Below are 14,862 nucleotides of genomic sequence, written 5' to 3' on the forward strand. Positions count from 1 at the left end.
CACCTGAGGACTTTGTAAAGGAAAATAACTTTAATTACTATTTCAGTTCCTGAGTGACCAGGGAAGCTTGGACAGGGATTGGATCCCAGGAACAGACGCAAGTGGCAGTGTACGGACCAGAGAAAGCGTCACAGCCTTATTCTGAGGAAAGCAGAGGGAAACTGAGGAGGAAAAGGGGAGTGAGAAACTGGAGGGCCAGGCATGATATCTGAGCAGCAGAATGCTTAAACAGCAGATTCCTCGCACACCCACCCTTCTCCTTCCCTATCTCTGCAAGAGCCACAGCACATTTCTCATTCTTCTCTCCCCCTACTGAATCCTCCCACATGCTTTTCTCTCCTGTGCTCAAACCAACACCTCCTCCCCACTCCTTCAGATTCAGGAAATATTTTTGGCATTACAATTTGTATGCATTGCTAAAGTGATAGATTAAGGAGTAAGTTTTCATTACTGCACCTAACTGTAATGTTACATGTGTACTTTTAAGTGCAAACAAATATATATACACATCTGATATCTTCATATAGTGCATAATACATAAGAAATGAATTTCTGATTCTTTCTCCAGTATTGCACTGCAGGCAGAATCTGGCTTCTTGAGGTTATGGTTCAGATTTTATCTGTATATTTCTAGTTCTAATTTTTGGTCCCTTAATCCATATTTGGAAAGAGTCTGTCTGTGCTCTGCATGTGTGACCAAGGTGAAGGCTTCTACAAGTATGTAGTTTCTGTGTAGGGATCTCCTCTACTGCCAATTCCTGACTCCATGCATGCTTAGAACAGACTTCCTGAAGTGATATACATGTTCTCTTTCTTGCCATTCAAATTGTTAAACTCACCTTTTTTTTGTGGCTGCTTTTAAATCTTAATCCCTGATTGTCTCACAGTTACATTTAATTTTTATCCATTGTCTTAATGAATTAAATTCCCAAAACCTCTTTTGCCCTATATGTTTGTTTTGATTATATTGTAAGTTTTACTGACCTGGGACTGTTTCTTATGGGTTTTTTTGTACAATGCTACCTATGCAATTCAGTGTGATCTGTTTTCCCATCTGCACCTCACAATAGGAGGTGTACTGGTGATGTAGTGTTAGGGTTGTGGACCCAGCTCGGCTGGTAAACCTCCATGGGAACAGTCCAGGACTCCAGGGACAGGCTAAACTAGGGAATTCTTCCGCCTATACCAGCCACCTTCCCTGCAGGTTCAGCCCTTGGGTTCTGGTGGCTGGCAGTACTTGAACAAGGGAGAGACGTAAAGCTGGACTGGAATCCAGAGTGGAGGCAGAAGTCAGGCAGGAACGAAGAGGCAGGCTGCAGGGCTGTAGGCTGACGCCGGATAGGACTGGAGACAGAAGTCAGAAGAGACTTGGGATGCTGGCTGCAGGGCAGAAGGCTGATGTCTGGTGGGTCTGAAGCTTAGGCAGGAACCAAGGTCTGGGATGGAACACTGGAACAAGACAGGACTTAAAGATACTGGCAAGCTTGAGACAGGAGGCCTGGGAGCCAGGTAACAAGACTTGAGACAGGAGGCTTAGGGAAGCCAAGGAGCAAGGCTTGAGTCAGGCGGCTTAGGAAAGCCACAAGGCAGAAGGCTATGGAGAGCCAAAAGGAGTACAAGGCGAGAAGGCTTTGGAAAGCTGCTATGTACCTTTTAATATCGGCATTTCTATAGATGGGCAGTATTTGTCTGGTGCAGGCATATAGGTTTGGGTTAGTTCCAGACTTCATTCCCATATAGGAGAATTAGTTGAAGAATATTGTCAAATAACATTGTTCATAGTCTTACTGGGGATTTGGAACTGATCAAAATTTTGTATTTCCTTATCCTACTGCTAGACCAGTCATCACTCTTGGGATTCCCTCTTCTGCCACCGGTGGAGACAGAGACCACACCTTCTCAGACTTCTGTGTGACAGCAGGTCCACAATACGAGGGGTGTGGATGAAGGCGGCCTCCAGTAATTCTCTGTCTCCAGCAGAGGTGGATCAACGGAACATCTCTCCCTACCTACTGGTCTCCTGCCCAGCTCCTGTAGCCCCTCCTGCTCCCTGAGAATTTGTGGCCTCCTCCTCCTCGATGATTCCCTCTGGCAAAACTCCCAGTTCTCTATGGAGTTTCTGGTGTACCAGCCCTTGTACAGGGTGTCGTTCCCCCCCCCCCCCCCGAGGGGAGGCTGGGAACCAGAGTTCTCCCTCTTCCCTGAGAAGAAAAGGTCTTTTTGCTTTGCTCCTCTGCAGGGATAAATTGCCTGCTAAATAATTAAGGGTCGGCAGCACTCCCAGCTGGTAAAGAGGCTGTGTCGATGGTGTCTATTGAGCACAAAAGAGGGTGAGTGTCTGAGGCAGCAGTGATTGGGAGACAACACAGGAGGGAGTCAGATATAAAGTAAGTAAAAGCTAAAAAAAACAAAGAGAGAGGGACTCGTGTTGTCGGTGCTGCACCGCTGGGACAGGCCTTGTCCCTACTGCGAATATGTTGAGGGCTAGAAGGTGCTCAGAATGCGGGACTAAGAGGGTCCCCATGTTAACTGAGTCCCTCTGTCCCTTCTGTGATATGAACTTGGGGAGGCAGAATCCAGCAGTACAGACCCCCCCCCCCCCCCCCCCCCCACCAAGAAGCAGATAGAAATGGCCAGCTCCCTGGAGAAGTTACGAAGACTTCAGATCAAGAGGCGTAGTTACATCAGAGTAGCCTACCTAGACACCTCATAGTCCCAAGCTCACCCTCGATGGCTTTCTCCAGAGCAAGGCAGCTTCTCAAGGCAGAAGGAGATCCTCTTGAGCTCTCCCTAGGATTTTGTTTGGAATTTGACCTCCTTATGCACCAGGCCTTAGAAGCAGGAATCTGCAAGCTCTTCAACTTAAGGGAGGAGACCCCCACAGAAGAGGACCAGGTCAATCCCTGGGGACTCAGGCCCATCTACAACTCCTACTCAGGAACCTAAAGGAGATTCCCTGGTAATATCAGATTCAGTTCACTCCGACATGGAAGAGTGGCACTCTGAAGATGAAGAGGCATGGGTAGTTTGCCTATCCTGAAAGGAGGAATTACCCACTTTGATCTCTGATGCCCTGGCAGAGCTTAAGATCTCCAATGCTAGGGATGAGAAGCAGGTCGAGTAAACCGTCCAAAGCTTTCCCATTACACCCCACCCTGAAAGAAATGGTGATGACCAAATGGGAAAACCCCCAGGGATCCTTAAAGAAGATGAAGGCCCTAGGAAAGCTATACCCCCTATCTCATGAGATGAATGAGTCTCTCTTAGGAATCCCTAAGGTGGATGCCTTGGTATCGGCTATCGTTTGCAAAACCACTATTCCAGTGGAAGGTTGGACAGCCCTAAAAATCAGTCAAGATAGGAAGATTGAGTCAATCCTGCAACGGCAGTGACATACATGAACCAAGGAAGAACCCAGAGCCAGACTACGCAAGAGGCAGCAGGGATCTGTAACTGGGCTGAATGGAACTTGAGCCTTCTGTCAGCAGCCCATATCATGGGGACAAACAACATCCAGGCAGATTTCTTAGGCAGAAACAAGCTAGACTCAGGGGAGTGGAAACTCAGTCAGGAAGCATTCCTCAAATCACCACCAAATGGGGATACCTAACCATGGATCTAATGGCAACTCAAGCCAATGCAAAAGTAAGCAGGATCTTCAGCCAAAGGAGGGAGCCGGGCTCCTGCAGAATATATGCATTGATCTGCCCCTGGCCAGAGGAAGGTCTCCTGTACATTTTTCCCTCTTGGCTCCTGATCGGGAGAATCCTAAAGAGGATAGAAAACGACGCAAAACTCATAATTTTGATTGCACCAGACTGGCCAAGGAGTCTGTGGTACGAAGACCTTCAAAGATTACTAGTATATATACCACTACACCTTCCGTCAGAACAAGGCTTATTTTGTCAAGGCCCGGTAACAATAGAAAACTCAGCTCCATTCTGTCCTAAAGCTTGGCCCTTGAAAGGGCACGTTTAAGCCGCAAAAGATACTCAATAGTAACATCCACTATGTTAAGGGCCCAAAAAACCTCTCTATCACTGGCATATATATCCAAATATGGTGCCTATTTGAAAGCTTCTGTCACCAAGGGGGATTCTCACTTTGGAAGGCGGACATAGCACAAATCCTGGACTTTCTCCATCGAGGTTTAGCCCTCAAGTCCCTAAGAGGTAGATTTTAAAAGGTACGAGTGCACACATGGATGCACATATTTTATAACATGCGTGCGCTGGCACATGCATTTTATAAAATCCATGGGCCGCATGCACATGTGCACTGGATTTTAAAATCCACCTGTATATGCCATGTGAGGGGGGGAGTGAATTTTACTAAATTATGTGCGGCGATGCAATCAGCCCTTCCCCATCCCAGTAACATTCGGGATTTCGGTTTTACTATTTACTGCTTCCCTGGAGCAGAAGTAGTTTGCACGCGCTGGCCAGCTGCCGGCATGCGCTTCCCTGGGCCAGTGGCTAAAGGCCGCTGTCCCAGCCAGCCTCTGTCCCGCCCCTTTTTTAGGGCCCGGCTATTTTGCACGTATTGGCACTTACGCATGTGGCCGGGCCCTTTTGAAAATGCATGCGGCGTGTGCAGGGCCTGGCCATACACTTAAGTGCCGACATTTCCACCCATTGCCCTTTTAAAATCTACCCTTAAGAGTCCAAATAGCAGCTATCTCCTGTTTCAGGACCCCTAAAAAGGGCACGTATATAGCATTGCATCCAGATATGTCGCTTCTTGAAAGGGATAAAGCACATCAGGCCACCCTTTCACCCTCTGGTTCCCTTATGGGACCTTAATTTAGACCTTACAGCGCTAGCAGGGCCACACTTTGAGCCGCTAAGGCGAGCCTCCCTCAAGGATCTGTTCCTCAAGGCAGCAGTCCTGGTGGTCATGTGTTCGGCAAGACAGATCTCCGAACAGGCACTCTCCTATAGAGATCCTTTCTTGGTCTTCTCCAAAAATGCAGTCAAATTCAGGCCTGATCCTTCCATCCTACCAAAGATGGTGTCTGTTTCGTTTGAATGAGACTATTATCCTACCAGCCTTTGAGAGGGGCAGGACAGAGAAGGAAGGCTGGGAGCTATACTGCCAGGTTGTCAGGCGGACATTACTAAAATACCTGAAAGTTACGAGTGCTTTCAGGAAGACAGACTCTTTGTACTGTTTGCCAGCCCATGGAGAGGCAAAGCAGCTTCCAAAGTGATGCTGCCCAGATGGATAAAGAAGGCCATTGGATCAGCATACATACTAGGAAGTAAGCCAGTTCCACCAGGGCTGCAGGCACACTCAGTGAGAGCCCAAGCAGCTTTCTGGGCGGATGTGTCAAAGGTGTCCCCAGATGAGATTTGCAAGGCAGCTACTTGGTCATGTTTGCACTCAGTTATGAAGCACTACAGATTGGACATGCTGGCTAATGCGGACACAACATTTGGAGCCAGGGTGTTGAGGGCTGTGCTCGCAGGCTCCCATCCAATAAATGAATGGCTTTGCTACATTCCAAGAGTGATGACTTTTCTATCAGTAACATAAGGAACGTTAAATTATATTTTACCTGATAAATTTTCTTTCCTTGACTACTGCTAGACCAGTCTAGTTCCTACCCAACAAGACAAGCAAGTATTTACACATTTAAAGAAATTTTCCTTTGCTGTCTCACTCACTCAAGGGGGGTAGGTGGGACCCTGAACTCCTTCTATTATCCACATATATCTACATCCTTTTGTTTTACTTTCATTGCATTAGAGGAGCAAAGCAAAAAAAGAAAAGACTTGTAAATAATGTTTTAGTACACTTCGAAGCAGTTGATTAGACAAACTCAACCAGGAAGAAACTAGAAACAGTCTGGAGAGTTGATTAAGTCCTCTCACCACAATGTTTCATTTACTTATTTTTTAACTTATTTTCTGGTCTGCGGTCTCCAAGGCAGCCGGGCATAGGTTAGCCCTAGCAATAGACTATTGGTGGCTGCCTCCAACCATGTCCCTCTTATTGTGATCCTAACGTCACATGGAAATCTAAGGAGGTATGGTCTCTGTCTCTACTGGCGGTGGAAGAGAGAATCCCAAGAGTGACTGGTCTAGCAATAATCAAGGAAAGAAAATTATCAGGTAAGATATAATTTAACGTTATTGTATAGGAGACCGCTGGGATGATTTCTTGGAGTGTCTTTAGATCTCTCTCTCTCTCTCTCTCTCTCCAGTGGCATGCTGGGATATTTATTGCAGAAGATTCAGACTTGCTCCCTCAGGCCCTTCTCTAAGTTGCCAATAATCCTGTTCCCTCAACCCCCTTTCCCCTAGAGACAAAAAAAATCACATGGACCCCCATATGGCATTGGGCCTAGGCTATTAGGCACCCTAGGCCAGGGCTTCCAAAACGTTTTGCCAGTGTGACCTCATTTTATCACTTGAAAATTCACATGACCCCAAAGACTACCAAAACAAATTAACAGGGGTACAATCCATCTCTAACAATTTCTCTACTCCTATCCTCACCACACTCCAAATGATCTCCTATCCTAACCTCCACCTCTGGCAACCCTTCCCCTCCTCACTTTCGTCTTCCATCCCCTCTCTCTCCCTTCCCAGCCTCACCTCCTCTCCTCAACGCTTCTCACATCCCCCCAGTTGCTTTCCTATCGCTTCCAGTGGTTCTTCTGTCATTCACCCTATTTCATTCACATGTAAATACAATCCCTCTTTCACTTACATATCCTTATACACACTCCTATCTCTCTTGCATACACCACTCCCTCATATGGTTTTTATTAAGATTAGAGGTGACCTCTCACTCTCTCCCACACTTATATACCCCTTCACACAGTCTCTCTCGCATGCATGCATGCATTCCCACATAGGCTTCCTCTCTCTCTCACATACAAACACTTCCCCTCTAGGACTCACAGGCTCTGATACTTCTGATCCCGGGTCTCTTGTTGTCTTCTGTGGGTGGCATGTGGTCCACCCACAGCTCTTCTGGCCTGCCAGGCCTCTTTTTTTTCTTCGGCTGTGAGCAGGTGGGCTCTGCTCATGGCCCCGCTAGGATGTGGAATGGAAAGCAGGAATCACACTTGTGAGATGAGTCCCTCAGCAGCACAAGATGTTTGGTTAAACGTAACTCCTGCTGCTGGTGTGTGGCAGTAGGGGGTATGGAAATGTCGTCATTGATCGTATTAGACAGGGGTTTGGTTTATCCCTGCCCTAGCTGATGGTTAAAACTGGGGTGGCACGGTTATCCAATTTGGATTTACCCTGACGTGGTTAAAACAACTCAAACTAGACGAAGATTTTCTAAATATGCATTCGTCAGTACTTCAGTTGGGTGCTAATTTTATTTTAAAGTACCCATGTAAATGCTGTGTGAAGCATTCTGGTGTTATGTATAATTTCTTAGAGCCTGCACAACTTAGGGCTTTCATAGAAGCCAGAATCCAAGAGGCATCCCCTCAAGTCTCTGCTTGTCAGTAATGTAATGGCATCACTTGGTGGTTTAATTATTATTATGTTTGCCTTAAATTTGCGCTCATAGTTCCGCCTCTAAATATTCTTATAATTTATGATGTTTGAATAATCATCATCAGGTAATTATACAATCTTATTTTTCTTGTAATAGTTATGGATAATGCAAACATCAATTTTGCTGTACAAGAGTTATTCTTGTGTGTAAGTTCAAAAATTTGAAAATAAAGAATTGAAAAAGAAAAAAAAAAACTGGGGTGGCACTTGACATCTTGTAGCAATTGACTATGGGCTGGGGATTCACTGAATCCCTTGAAGACCCTGACTTTGCTGTATACATCCTCTTCCCCCTGCTCAAACCCTCCTCATACTTTCTCTCTGCAATAGTTCCCGCAGTCAGGTTTGTAGATATCTTTCATAGAACACATCAATTCCTCAAATTAGGGAGCTGCTCTTCTTTGGGAAAATATATTGAAGTGTTTCAATTATATTAACTTTCCTATTACAGATGTGGCTCTTTAAATTTGTTCTGCACTGCTGCACTTGTAAACATGCTACACATTAAAAATGCAGACACGGGGGTCACGTGATGTGATGAGCCAGAACAGAGGTGTCTGAGCTGGTTCCATGTACCATCCTCCACTATCTACAAGATATCTTGGGCATCCTTGTTTTCTAACCCTTGATTTCTGCACCGTGCAAACAGATTATGTTGATAGACAAATACATGCAGAAATCTCCACGGATTATGCCCCTAAAAGGAGGAAGAAAGGAGAGAGAAAAACCGACTGGTACTGCAGACAAGTTGGCTGACATTGCAGAGAATGTGAACAAACACACTGCCTCTGCATCGGATATCACAGTGGCAGTAGTTGCCGCTTTGGATAACTATCAGACCAGATAACAGGTCTACAATCCACGCTCACAGAAATGAGGCCAAAACTAGATATGATGGAAGGCAGAATCTCCATCCAAGAAGATGATACCGGGGCCCTAACTGGTAAAATAATCTCTCTGACAAAACTGGTGGAAAAGCAGGAGGAGAAAATAAGGCTTAGAGAATAGATCCAGGCGAAACTACATTCGCTTAACAGGCATCCCAGAAAGTATAAAAGATGGTAACCTGGTAAACTTTCTAGAAAAATGACTGCCTGACGCACTCTCTCCCCCTGAGCTTACTGAAATGCTGCAGCTAGAATTAGCGCATTGGTTGGGCATGAGAAAAGAAGGCAAGACTTGGCCACATATCGTTATTACAAAATTACTCAATTTGTCTCAAACAGAAAATCCTACAATCTTATTAAAAGAATCTAGATCTGGCGAATAAAGGAGGAGCGGTCAGGATCTTTCAAAACTACTCTCCTAAACTAGTTCTTCAACACAAGGAATTCAACCCCATCTGCTCTGCACTGGCGAAAAAGCAGATTAATTTCACTCTGCAATATCCAGCAAAACTTAAGGTTTGGTATCAAAATAAAACTCAGGTTTTTGACCAGCTACAAGCTGCAAAGGACTTTCTGGCTCGCCTGTAATGCTCATTCACACAATACCTGCTGGAGCCTGATGTCTCTGCTGCCATGATACCACACCTTCTAGCGAATCCTCTTACATTTAAGGAGATCACCATTCTTGTTTTTGTCTCTCGCCTTTGCAATAAAGTTGGAGTTGTCGCACCCGGTGGAGGCGGGTCTAGTGAGTGTATGTCAACGTCATTGAGAGCGTATGTCGCCGTCATGGCGAACAGCCTCTGTCCATTTCCAGTCCAGCGACAGTGTTTGGGGAGGAATGGAGCTCTTTGTTCTTTGACCCTGCGCCAAAGTGCAAACACCTATGTTGACTACGGAGCCTGGGTCTTTCCCTCAATCCAGCCTGGCTGTAATGGACACTTTGTATCAGAGACGGTGACAGACTTAGTGTTTGATTCTATCGGTAGTTCACTGATTGTGCTCCTGTTTTCAGTGCCTTAGGGGCTGATACCCTGGCACTTACAGGAAGTCCTTCACACAAATTTTAAGGGTTTGGTGTCCCTGGTCCTTGGGATGCCAGTATATGGTTCATGAAATTGGGAGGATGGTATGCATCTAGATGTGCCCCATGCTTGCCAGGAACAAGCTATGTAGGGGAGGGGTTCTTTGTCACCTGAGTATTTTTTGGGCTACCTTAGGGGAAAAAGCCTGGGGGGTGCAGGTCCCTAATTATTGTAGGAGTCTGGTATCAAAAACTTGAGTTTGGTTTTTTTTTTTGGGATGTCATTGGTTCCCCTGCTGTTATTTCACTTTGGGAAGGGGTGTTGGAGGGGAACCTGGCACTTTTTGACTGGAGGTTCCACTTTATTAGATTACAAGTCTACTCATGGCGGATATAGTTAGTTGATACTTCACGCATATCCAGCATAGCTCCCTGCTTCAACGGCAGGGGAGAAGAAAAACTGATACTTCATGTATATCCAGCATAGCTCTCTGCTTCAACGGCAGGGGAGAAGAAAAAAGGATTCGCACTCACAAAGCGGGGAGTAGCTGGCTTGTAACGGCGGTTACTACCCCAAACCAAATGTGCCTGATACTTCACTTTCGATGCATATCCAGCATAGCTCTCTGCTTCAACGGCATGGGAGAAGAAAAACAACCAATAAGGGCTGAATAACATAGTCTGGGTAAAACAAATAAGCATGGGTGTAGCTTGCTTATTGCGGCGGTTACTACCCCTAACTAATCAAGCTTGATATTTCACTTGGATGCAGCTCCATCACTGCTCTCTACATTAATGGTGGGGGTGGAAGGGAAATAGAACCAAACAGATAAGTATGAGAAAAAAATGTGTGAAGCTTGCTGGGCAGACTGGATGGGCTGTTTGGTCTTCTTCTGCCGTCATTTCTATGCTATCTCCTGGAATGTTAATGGGTTGGGCTCTCTTATTAAACGGAAGAAGGTGTTACAGATGCTGAACCATTGCAAAGTCTCAGTGGCATGTTTACAAGAAATGCATTTGTCCACCTCAGAAAGTACTAAATTATGCCAGGATTGGATGGGAAGGTGTTATTTCTCTCCAGCCACGGATAGGAAGAAAGCAGGGGTGGCAATACTCATACATAAAAATATTCATATTGCAGAGGAAAATGTAATGAAGATCAAGATGGACGTTTTGTCATTTTTATTGGCAAATTGAATGGGAAATGGGTAACGTTATGTAGTACATATGCCCGAAATGATTATAGTTATATATTTTGTCACCTTGGTTAATAATCTTGTTTTATATATCAAAGGACTTTTTTTTTTTTTTTTTTTTTTTTTTGATGGGAGACTTTAACTGTATACATGATCCCCAACTGGATAAATCCCCAGTACCCACTAAATCTAGGACACTAAAAGGTAAGGGTATAGAGTTCTTATGCCAGGAATTACAATTGTTGGACATATGGAGAGTCCTTCAACCCGGGGTTAAGGAATTCACACACATCTCACGTGTCCATGACTCCTTATCCAGAATTGACTACATATTAGGATTACCTATGTCTGCCAAAACTGTATTAGAAAACACCCCCTGGGATGCTATCATTTTGGATCACTCTTAGATTTGGATAGATTGGAAAGGGGGAGACAGAGTTTAAAGAAAAGATATGGAAGTTTCCTAGTTGGCTAAGAAATGATGTTGAATTTCAGGAGTTTCTCTGTCAAAAATGGAAGGAATTTGAGTGCCATAATATCATGCATAAAGAAAACCCAGCTCTCTTTTGGGAAACCAGCAAGGTGGTGATAAGAGGAGACATAATAGCTTATCTTATTCTTAGGAATAAAAAGTTGAATAAGTCCATTATTCAGCTAGAAAAAAAAAATTGGCACTGGCAAAACATAGGGGGGTACAAAAAGGCTGTACACTTGCAAAAGCAGAACACAGACACATCTTGGAGAGTCTGATAACTCGGATTCATCAAAGAACACTGAAAATGCTGAATAAGTTGGAGTATAATCTTTTCCGCTTTGGCAAAAAGGCTGGGAAGACCCTAGCTAATGTAGTCAGTGTGTGGAGGGGGAAATCTTTCATAGTACAGGGGAAAATGATCAAGGTTCTACAGTGACAAAGGGGTCTGACATATGTACAGTTTTCTGGCATTTCCACGAACAGCCATATTTCTCTGCCGATATGCTGCCAAATTCGCACAGAGGAAGAGTTTTTTTTCAAAATGTGATTTTGCTCCAGCCACCAGACCAACAACTTGATTTCTTAAATAGGCCTATTCAAACCTTTGAAATCTCCTAAGTAATCAAGGGTATTAAATCCTGTAAAGCCCCGGGTCCTGATGGGTTCCTCCTATGATTATTGCAAATTACTAAATCCACAGGTCTCTGTGCCCATGGAGAACTATTTTAGAAGAGCCCTTCAGGATGATTTCCCCCCCCCCCCCCCCCCCCACCTAGTTTAACTCCACCCATATAACAGTACTAACTAAACTGGGGAAAGACCCATTATCTCCAACCTTGTACCGACCCATATCACTTCTAAACTGTGATTTAAAAATCTTAACTAAAGTGCTGGCAGACCGTCTAGAATGAATAACTCCTTCCCTTATTTCACCTAACCAGCTGGTTTTGTAAAGGGGAGAGCAGTCTGCTCCCATATAGTTAAGCTAATAACAGCCATGTCACTATAGAAAACTAAGCACATCCCTGCAGTAGCTATAGGTTTTGATTCAGAAAAAGCCTTTGATAGGGTCTCCTGGCCTTATTTATTCTCGGGCTTGAATCGCTTCGGTTTCAAAGGCTCTTTTCTACAGTATCTCAATCTTTTATACCATGATTCATGTTCTAATGTTATTGCCAATGGCTATAAATCCGAAACTTTTCAATTACACAGAGGAGTCTGACAAGGCTGCCTTTGTCCCTACTACTGTATATCTTGACCATTGACCCATTGCTATGGAAAATTGAAGAGCAAGATTCGATAAAAGGGTTTGGAGAAGATGGGTACAAATTCAAAATAGGGGCCTTCGCTAACGATGTCCTAGTCTTTCTTATGACACCACAGGACTCTTTGGAGAAGGTTCTTCAGATACAGACTCGCTTTGGAGCCTTGCAGGTTTAAAAACTAATAGGGACAAGTCAGAAGTATTAGACATTTTGGCCATCTTGCAGAACTCATGGGCTGGGAATTTCCCATTAAAATGGGTGTCAGGGGACATGAAATATTTGGGGATTAAAATTCCAGGGGACATTAATCGAGTATACGAGGCAAACATTAAGCCACTTTTGGAAAAAATTTGAGAGATTCTCTTCAGTGTTGGTGAGATCTTCCACTCTCTATCATGGGTAGTAGGATACAGCTTGTGAAAATGATAGAAGTACCTAAATGGTTATATGTTTTACGAATGCTACCCATCTGGGTGCATAAAAGAGATCTTCAAGAATTACATAAGGCTTTCTGGACTTTTATTTGGAAAGGAAAGAAAGCACAGATTTCTCTGAAAATTGTAATGGAGTCTGTGGAGCAAGGAGTCCTGAAGTGTCCAAATATGCAATATTATAACTTAGCCTGTATGCTACGACATATTTTTGACAGGGTATTTGAAACTTCTGATTTCCTGTCCCTGCCCATCTTACACCACTGGTTGGGTCCATTCCCTTTGAACTCTCTGATTCAAGTATCTGGGATGGATCTCCCAGAGGAACTTAGGGGACATTTGTTTATTCGTTCCTGTCGCTCGCCCTGGCATATTCGTGTAAAACAATTTTATATAAAGACACACTCTCACCATGCAGGCACAATAACCTAAGATATATTGTTATTCAACTGAAGAATGTGGGTGTGAGATGAGTGATCGTTTGTCTTGTGTTTATGTTTGACTGTAAAGGTAGTTTGTGTTTAAAAGAATGTGGTGCATATGACAGACATTTAAATACCTTCAGGGTTTCCATGACAGCATGCAGGCTTCTTTCATAGGAAAAGAGATTCTGGAATGAGGAGTCATGAGATGAGGGTGAAAGGGGGTAGGGCTCAGAAGTAATTTAGGAAATACTTCTTTACAAAGAGGGTAGTAAATGCACGGAACAGCCTCCCTGTGTAGGAAGTGGAAACTGGGACAGTATCTGAATTCAGGAAAGCAAGTGATAAGCACAGGGGATTTCTGAGGGTGTGGTAGAGATTGTAGAGCTGAGCAGTTGTGTGGATGGATAAACTCGATAGGCCCTATGTTCTTTTTCTGCCCTCACATTTTTCTGTTTCTGTGCTTGCATCTGGGGGCACTCACATCTGCTTGAAGCCTCTCTAGTCGTGCAATGTGCTGGTCAGTAGACGAATTCTGGTCTTGAAACTCCTCTTGCAGGACATGGATCTGCATAGACAGCTGTCTCTCCACTTTTGTTGCCTGCACACAAGATAAAGCATCAGAAATGAAATAAAGAACGACATGAAGAGAACTACAGTGATCTCTCTTCATAATGAACTGTCTGGCAATCAATAAATTTACTGGTTATTAAGCCTGTCATAGATTTTTTTTTTTTTTTTTTCCCATTTGTAGTTTATTAACCATACAGCAAGAAATACAACACAAATAATACCAACAAATAACATAGGTTATACATATATGTTGATGCATATCATTGTAGGAGTTACACTTCTAGACAATAAGAAACTAGCAACTAGAATAGAAGTCCGTAGGTATAAACTTAACAGCTTACAGCACTGGGGGAGAGTGTCAGCCTTGGGCACACAGAGTAGACAAGATAAGAAAGACTAAGCACTATCCTTAGAGGGTGGGCCGGAGCCAGTTCGCCAAAGCTGATAAGGTAACCAAACGTTCATATATTTAAGATGGTTGCGGTGTTTTTGTGCAGTCAACTTATATAATATTTGCATAGTGTCCAACTTATACAGGAGAGCATATAATTTTAACTGATGACAAGGATTGTAGAGAATTAATTTGAAGGGCAAAACTTCAGATGTCCTAAGCACAATTGTCAGCAACAGGTTTATGGCCACCTTCTGGATCATTTTCAAGGGAAACTATTCAGGAGTGTGTATACTTTTCACTTAATTCTGTCTATCATATGCTTGCTTGCATTAAGATCCTGTCCTCGACTCCTCCACCTCCACCAGAAATGTTTCCTAAGATTACTTCTGAGTCTACCCCCTTGTTCTAAAGCCGCCTTACCGCCTGTGCATGGAAACCTTTGAGTTATTTGAATATCTCTATCATATCTCCCCTATCTTGCCTTTCCTCTAGGGTGTACATGTGAAGAAATATTTCCTGACATTGGTTCTGAGTCATCCTCCCTGAAGCTTCATTTCATGACCTCCAGTTTTACTGATTTTTTTTCCAATGGAAAAGGTTTGACAATTGTGCATCCTTAAAACCTTTCAGGTATCTAAAGGTCTGTATCATATCTCCCTTGCACCTCCTCTCTTC

The 14,862-nt window shown here is 43.9% G+C and overlaps 2 protein-coding genes across 3 annotated transcripts in view; one reads left to right on the plus strand and one right to left on the minus strand.

Moving 5' to 3' along the window:
• BICDL1 (BICD family like cargo adaptor 1) overlaps positions 1-14,862 on the minus strand; it is an 89,926-nt gene that overhangs the window by 38,844 nt on the left and 36,220 nt on the right. For both annotated transcript variants that reach the window (XM_029571788.1, XM_029571787.1), the window contains one exon: positions 13,705-13,821. In XM_029571788.1, the coding sequence (XP_029427648.1) occupies positions 13,705-13,821 (117 nt within the window). The remainder of the gene's footprint in view (positions 1-13,704; positions 13,822-14,862) is intronic.
• Positions 1-14,862, plus strand: part of CIT (citron rho-interacting serine/threonine kinase) — a 424,741-nt gene that overhangs the window by 484 nt on the left and 409,395 nt on the right. The window lies entirely within an intron of this gene.

Source organism: Rhinatrema bivittatum, chromosome 11 (assembly GCF_901001135.1).
Source record: "Rhinatrema bivittatum chromosome 11, aRhiBiv1.1, whole genome shotgun sequence".
NCBI classification, from domain to species: domain Eukaryota; kingdom Metazoa; phylum Chordata; class Amphibia; order Gymnophiona; family Rhinatrematidae; genus Rhinatrema; species Rhinatrema bivittatum.